This window comes from Physcomitrium patens, chromosome 1, assembly GCF_059467195.1.
Source record: "Physcomitrium patens ecotype Gransden chromosome 1, ASM5946719v1, whole genome shotgun sequence".
NCBI classification, from domain to species: Eukaryota; Viridiplantae; Streptophyta; class Bryopsida; order Funariales; family Funariaceae; genus Physcomitrium; species Physcomitrium patens.
In genome coordinates this window covers 27580657-27587618 of record NC_143410.1, presented here as the reverse complement: position 1 = coordinate 27587618, position 6962 = coordinate 27580657, and the positions used below count along the sequence as shown (strand labels likewise).

Genomic DNA, 6962 nt, shown 5'->3' with positions numbered 1-6962 from the left:
TGGTGGGGTTTTCACGAAGCAGAATCCGCCGAGGTGCTGGGGGTACACACAGGAATTCACGCCGACGTGTGCAAAATTCTGCCCTAATTCAAAGCATTTGCGGAACCTACCCTTCGAAATTAGCACAGTGCATGCCGCTAATTCAACGGCGATACGCTGCCGAGCCGAGAGCGTGCCTTCCCTGGGAAGCAATGTACGCCTCACGAGGCAGATTCTTGTGACGTTGAAGCCCTGCCACGAATTTGTAGATCTCGTTACGTAGGATTTTGCAGAAAAGCTCCCAGTGTAGAAATTCGGGGGAATGTACTTGAGTAAAAGGGGCGCGCTTCGGGCGGTGAGTGAGTTCGTGCCCGCGTTGTGGATTGGATTCCTCCAGGGTGCGCACCTTGGGCGTTGAAATCTGCTGCTTGTCTCGAAATTCATCGCTGCGCTCCAGTCTTGGAAAGAGGATCTTCTGTCGGACCAGGCCCCGTGATGCACGATATCGTGCCCTCGTCCGGCGCCACGTATGACAGCGCTGAGACAGGGTATTCAATCCAGATCGAGCGCTCCTAGGTTATCGAAACGGAATGGCTCTGCCCCGCCGTTCCCCTCCACCTCGTTCTTGCAACTTGTCCGTGTGCTTCCGATTTCCAAATTTTTTTTGCAACCTGCCAGTCATGCAACAGAAATGACCCACAATGACACAACCGTAATCATCTCCTCGTCTCTTAAACCCTTACAAACTCGGCCTTTCCTGTCACACTCCTTTTACCGTGTCACACCCTCCTCTGCAGATGGTCTTTCTCCACTTTCTAGTCACGAATGGCCTTGCGGAGAGAGAGAGAGAGAGAGACAGAGAAAGAGAGTGATGTGAGTATCAATCGGAGTGGCATCTGCATTGTGTGGACATGAGCTTTGGCTTCAAAATATTTTCGATTGAACGTTTGTGAAGGTGTGTCCGCATTAATCGCATCTGAACACGCGCTACAGTGATCCCGTCGCGATTGCTCTGTAGAGCTGCGCACAGCAGTCTGGTGGAACTGCAAAGGGAAAGATTGCTCATCAGCAACACTCTGGCAGCTGGTATGATTTTTGTGCTATCCAGGCGGCGAGCAGCGGCTACCAGGGGATCGCAGTGCTGCTGTGAGGATTTCTGAGACCACATTACTCGAAATTTTACACCATGATCGAGTGAGACGCAGGACCTCAGTCGGAATTGATTTATCTGCAACTATCTTGTCGAGAGGTTAATGTGGGAGTCCTGCCGTGGTTGCCGGAACAACACGTGAGACCTTTGAGTGGCTCGTGAGATATTTCGATACTCGAGGTTTTTCATGGTACAAGGGGCTCTGCAAGGCGGGGGGTTTCTGGCTATACCGCTGAGATATACATGCATTTGGCAATCTTTGAGTGTGTTTGCACTATCCATTGCTGCAGCTGGGATGTCGTCAATGACGTCGCTTAGTCTCAATGCCGCAGGATTGTTTACACGATTAAGTGTCGAAGAGCGAACCCTCAGTAAATGAATCGGCGGAAATGTTTGTTCTCAGCGGACGTTCTCCGTAGCATTTCTGTAGTCGATTTCTTAAGTTCTAAAGGTTAAAAAAATCCAGCGTATCATTTATCCCATCCGTCGAATCCTCAGGAGAGCTCATGAGAGTGGTTGTGAAGCGCCAAGCCAAGTCATGTGTAGTTTACCGTAGTCCATCGGTGCCCCAATACCTGTCCGGCACACGCCTGTGCTAAGGTTGAGAATGACAGGTGGAGTGGAGAGTGCAAGGCGGTTGCGGCCGCGTTCTTGCAGCTCCATATCGGGCAAATGCTTGGATGAAGTGAGGCAGACTAGAGCAGCAGCCAAACGATCTGCCATGGAGGAAACCGCTTCGAAACCTGGAAGTAGTGCAGTGTACCCTAGGAAGCGAGCCGGCATGCAGCCGGTGAGGAAGCGTGCTGCCCTGTCGAACATCACGAATCAACAGAGTGTTGTTCAGTGCGTGGGTCCCGGGAACGGGACGGTGGACGTGAGGGTTGTGGGATTGAAAGCTGATCAGGAGTGCCGAGGAGATAAGAATGCGCATCCTGGAATCCCAGCGCAAGGGGCCGGTGAAGGGAAGGGACAGGGGGCGTCGTTGGATTGCGAAGCCGAGTGTGGTCCAAGGAGTAACTCGGAAGCGGTGGCCTCTTTGGAAAGGCGAACTGTGCAAAACCTGCACATATCTCAGGAGGCTAAGGATCGGGTGAAGCAAGGTAGGGGCGTGAGGGCAGGCAGGGTTGTGATTGCATCGTGGGTGTGAATACGATAGCAGCGGGTGGGTCCGATTGGGGTCCCCGCGAGAGTGATTGTGTGTGGGAACTGATGGTGTGGTGGGCGATTGTTGAGCAGGGGACCTTTTCAGCGACAAGAGCTGCTCAGAAACATCGGAGTGGTCGAGCGGGGAGCTCTGCTATGAAGACATCGACAATGATCATTGTGACCCTCAAATGTGCAGCAGTTACGCCACAGATATTTATGAGCATCTGCGTATGGCTGAGGTGAGAGGTGAAGCCCCGGGATTGTGGAGGGTGAGTAGAGTCCAGCGTGCAGGCGAAAGTGCGGAGCGGCGGGGCAATGCATGTCGGGTTGGCAGTCCATGCGGTGGGAGAGGCGCATGACTGACGTGCAGCGGTGATGGATGTGCAGATGAAAAGGCGACCGTCGGCGAACTTCATGGAGTCAATTCAGCAGGACGTGAATCCGACGATGAGAGGGATCCTGGTAGATTGGCTGGTGGAGGTGCGGCATGTGAGAATGGTGTTGTGATGGGGATTTGATTGGGGGTGCGTTTTGGCGGTGGGAGGTATAGTGGATGTTGAACGAAGCGTATGGCAGGCGTGAGTGTGACATGAGAATGCGTTGGCGATGCGCAGGTTGCCGGAGAATACAGATTGGTTCCCGACACGCTGTACTTGGCGGTGTCGTACATCGATCGATATCTTTCTGCACAAGTGGTGACCCGACAACGGCTTCAGCTGCTGGGTGTGGCTTGCATGCTGATTGCTGCGTGAGTGACGTGTTGGGTTTTGCGTTTCCGGTGATGAGCGGTGGGGTGCAATCGAGTTGGGAGTGAATCGAGTTGAGGGCGTGGATGGGTTGATTGGTTGGCGTCGTAGTGTGCTGAGGTTGTGCGGGTTTGGTGTTTCCAGGAAATACGAAGAGATATGCGCTCCCCAGGTGGAGGAGTTTTGCTACATTACGGACAGCACGTACTGCCGGGAAGAGGTGGGGCCTGTGAAGTGGTGATGTGAGATGGTGGTGGATGGTTGGTGGCGTGCAGATAGGGGGATTGAACGTGCGATGTGTGTGCGTGCGTGCAGGTGTTGGAAATGGAGAGGGGGGTGCTGAACGTGCTGAAGTTCGAGCTGACGACTCCGACGACGAAGAGTTTTCTGAGGCGGTTCGTGAGAGCGGCCCAAGCAAGCTGCAAGGGTCCGAGTCTGGTTCTGGAGTTTTTGGGGAACTACCTGGCTGAGCTGACCCTGGTGGAGTACGGATTCTTGCCATTCCTTCCTTCCATGATAGCGGCGTCTGCGGTGTATCTAGCCAAGTTGACTCTGGACTCGTCGACATGTCCGTGGGATGCGACGTTGCAACACTACACGGGGTACAGGCCATGGGAACTGGAGCGTTGTGTGCGAGCCATGCATGAGCTGCAGCGGAACACGAAGAGCTGTTCCCTTCCTGCCGTTCGGGAGAAGTACCGACAGCACAAGGTGAGTTGTGAGCGGAGGCCGCGAGGGCGGTGAAGGGATGGGGGGAAACGGATGCATTCATGTGTTGGCAATGGTGGTGAGTGAGGTGGGGAGTGTGTTGACTTGTCTGACTGGAGGGTGTCGGGGGTGTCGCAGTTCAAGTGCGTGGCAACGCTGGTTCCACCCGCCGCTCTCACAGTGGAACACTTCAGGGAGCTGGAATGAGGAGCGGTGGATGGTAGCCCAGTCGGTCGGCGGTGCGAGTGAACGAGCGAGGAAACAGGCACGAAGAGCGCGGTCGGGGCGCAAAGCGACAAGAAAAGTGGAATGCAAGGCTGCGGAGGCCCTGATGAAGGAAAGCTGCGGTGGGCGCTGGCATTGAGCTCCGTGCAGGCGTCGAACGGGAGCCCTGGAGTGGAAAGAGTGATGATGAGGGCGAGGCTTCCTGGTGATTCAGTTGGGCGTATGATAGTGAAACCTGTGGACGCGGGCTTGGAAAGCTGTGATTGTCGAGGGATGACACGATGGTTGTGGAGGGCATGGGTAGTGCACATGGCGCGCGAGTGCAATCCAGGGTGAGGCATGGCAGATGGGTGGATGAGTATGGGGTCGTGCAATTGGGCACGGGTGTGGTTGCACGGGGAACGATGGCGTCGGGAGGGTGGTGCGGTCGTAGCACATGAGATGGAAAGGTCTGATTGTAAAAGCATGTAAACTGATGGGGGTGCAGTTGAGGAGGGGTTTTGAAGCGGGAAACGAAGCAGCATTCGACGTTGGAATGAACCGGGGTGGAGTATTGGGGGCGGCAGGCTGAGCAAATGTTGAGGTTAGCGGTTGGATTGGAGTGGGGGTGGGGGTGGGTGTGGGGGTGGAGGTGGGGCGCAGGTCGAGAGTTGATGAAGGGCATTCATGGTGTAGGCGGCGCACTTCTTGTGTGGTGCGAGATGATGACAGGAAGGGTTAAGTTGGATTGACTGTTTGTTTGAGAAGAGAGTTGTAAGATATAGTCAGGTCTGGTGCCCTGTCAGTGAAGGGTGTTGAATGAGGAGGAAATTAGTGATGTTTAAGAAAGTATGTTCCATCATTTCTCAGAGGTGATTTTCAAATGAGTTGATTATGAAGTGCTACTGTTGTGGAGATTGCACCTTGGTTTAGGACATGTGCCTATTTGATACAAATTAGAACGTTAATGTCAGCTTGTTCTGTGTTTGTGTGCTACCTGAACTTGCATTGTTTTTGGAATAAGTGGATGTTTATGACTGCATACGTAGTGCTTGTGGATATTTGAGTGGCTCAGATATGATTCTGTGTGTGCTGATGCAGTGAATGATACCTTGCTAGTTTAACTTTGCAAGGATCATATGGCCTTCTCAGTTGTGATTAGATAGTTATTGCTGAGCATCTGTTACTTTTATCTGGCCTCAACATCTGATCATGGATGAAGGCGTATGTGCTTAAAGCTCTAGTACTTGGCAAGTTGAAAAGACAAATACATGTCTGACCATCTTCTTAGTATGGTACCCGCTTGATTGAACATTATGACTATTTGAATATTGCCTGCCCTACTAGATGTACCAAAGTTGAGATGTGATATTCACATGGCTATTTTTTTTCTGGAATGTAGAGTTTATTTAGAAGCAGTGACCATTTTCTTGTAAAGTGAGATATCCAACCTTATGAATCTGAACACAACTCCTGTTCCCAAAGTAGTTTGCACTTCGAATATTTCAGGGTTAGAGAAGAAACATACAGAGCATATGGTAATAAAGTTCGTAACTTTGATGAGGTTGCTGCAAGCTTGCTTTGCACTTTTATGGCATTACCCTGTAGAACGAGAAACTTCCCGCCCTCTGCCAGATTTTCTTCCTTTTATATCCACTCGCAAATCCCGTTCAATTGGAAAAGTAAACAAAGAGCAGCTGTTGCAATTTTGTTCTCTTGACACCTCTGAATGAAGCTTGCACATTAGAACAGCTCTTCGACATATTCCAACATTGACTAATACAAGTATGTTCTTATCTGAAACTCATATTTTATGACAGCAATGGAAGAATGGTGGAGAGAAAGAAAGGCTGGGTTTGTACCACTGGCATGAAGCTGAAGTAGTACCATTGTTGTTCATCTTATGAATGCTGTTCTTGATGTACTTGGATTTCATATCATTTCTTCATTAGCTTTGACAGAACCATAACTGTAGGGTGGCTCATTACAAATCATAGCCAAGACAAGGCAATCCTATTGACATGTTGATTCAGAGACTGTTTGTATTTTTATATTGTTTATCCAAAACTTTACCCTCTTCAGGATTGATTGGGCATCAAGGCAATAGAATTCTTCTTTTTTGGATTGCCTTTCCAACAAAATGTATGAATGTGAATATACATATATCAAAATTTTAGATTCTAAAGTTAAGCGATTTTATATTACATTTAAGGTTTATGGTATTAGAATTTGTAAGTATTTACATATGAGTTGAATTTTAAATTTTTTTGAGAAAATATTGTTCATTAAGGATAAAGAATGGTTTTAACAGCCTTATAATATCTAGTCAAAAACAAATAATCTCTATACTAAGGTGATATCTTTTTAAAGAGGAATATTTTATTTAATCTTAATAAACCAAAAAGTTTAAAGTTTTGAATCTAATTTAGTAATTAAAATCTCTATTAATATTGAATTATATTCAATTTAATTTAAAATTATAGTTCATGTGGAATTTTACTTAATATAAAATTAAAGTGCAACTTATTAACTTTTATACTTAGTATTTTTTCTTAATCAGTAATATCAAATTCATATAAAAAAACAAAAAAAAAAAAAAAAAAAAAGTGCCAACATCTAGAAATGATTAAAGGTGATCAATGAGCTCTCTCCAAACTTATATTGAGTCCAAAGGGAATCCTCTAACTTATTAAAATTTGGACTTGTTTATGTTCCAAGTATTGGAATTTGAACCTTAAATTAACTAAATAGTCAGATTTGCTCTACTTGTGGTAATATTTATTATTAACTTGGTTAGTTCTATTGATCAATTTGCTAATTGTTCAATTTAATATCCAAGGTTAATATATATCGAAAATCAAACAAAATTTTGACAATAACTAAATTTGAAATATATATATATATATATATATATATATATATATATATATATATATATATATATGTATATATATATAAAGATTTAATTTTTTTTAACCAACTAGAATGAAAATAATTTTCTTAATTAAATTTTTACATTTTAAAAATTC

General features: G+C 47.0%; 1 protein-coding gene across 2 annotated transcripts; it reads left to right on the top strand.

Annotated features, from left to right (window-relative positions):
• Positions 1–307: 307 nt before the first annotated feature.
• LOC112292440 (cyclin-A1-4) lies at positions 308–4929 on the top strand. 2 transcript variants are annotated; one of them, XM_024540933.3, is made up of 7 exons: positions 308–2229; positions 2366–2514; positions 2663–2764; positions 2890–3023; positions 3166–3241; positions 3337–3732; positions 3868–4929. In XM_024540933.3, the coding sequence occupies exons 1-7, from the start codon at positions 1737–1739 to the stop codon at positions 3934–3936; spliced, it is 1419 nt and encodes a 472-aa protein (XP_024396701.1). In that variant the 5' UTR covers positions 308–1736; the 3' UTR covers positions 3937–4929. The 2 variants fall into 2 exon arrangements, with proteins under 2 accessions (XP_024396701.1, XP_024396711.1); XM_024540943.3 differs by having other exon boundaries at positions 316–2229; positions 2663–2755.
• Positions 4930–6962: the final 2033 nt, after the last annotated feature.

What these genes read in the sequence shown, in the direction of transcription:
- LOC112292440 (XM_024540933.3), top strand. Translation starts at nt 1,737, where the DNA reads ATGACAGGTGGAGTGGAGAGTGCAAGGCGGTTGCGGCCGCGTTCTTGC. An exon ending in AGCATCTGCGTATGGCTGAG is followed by an intron (nt 2,515 to 2,662) that starts GTGAGAGGTGAA and finishes ATGGATGTGCAG; the next exon opens with ATGAAAAGGCGACCGTCGGC. An exon ending in GCTTGCATGCTGATTGCTGC is followed by an intron (nt 3,024 to 3,165) that starts GTGAGTGACGTG and finishes TGGTGTTTCCAG; the next exon opens with GAAATACGAAGAGATATGCG.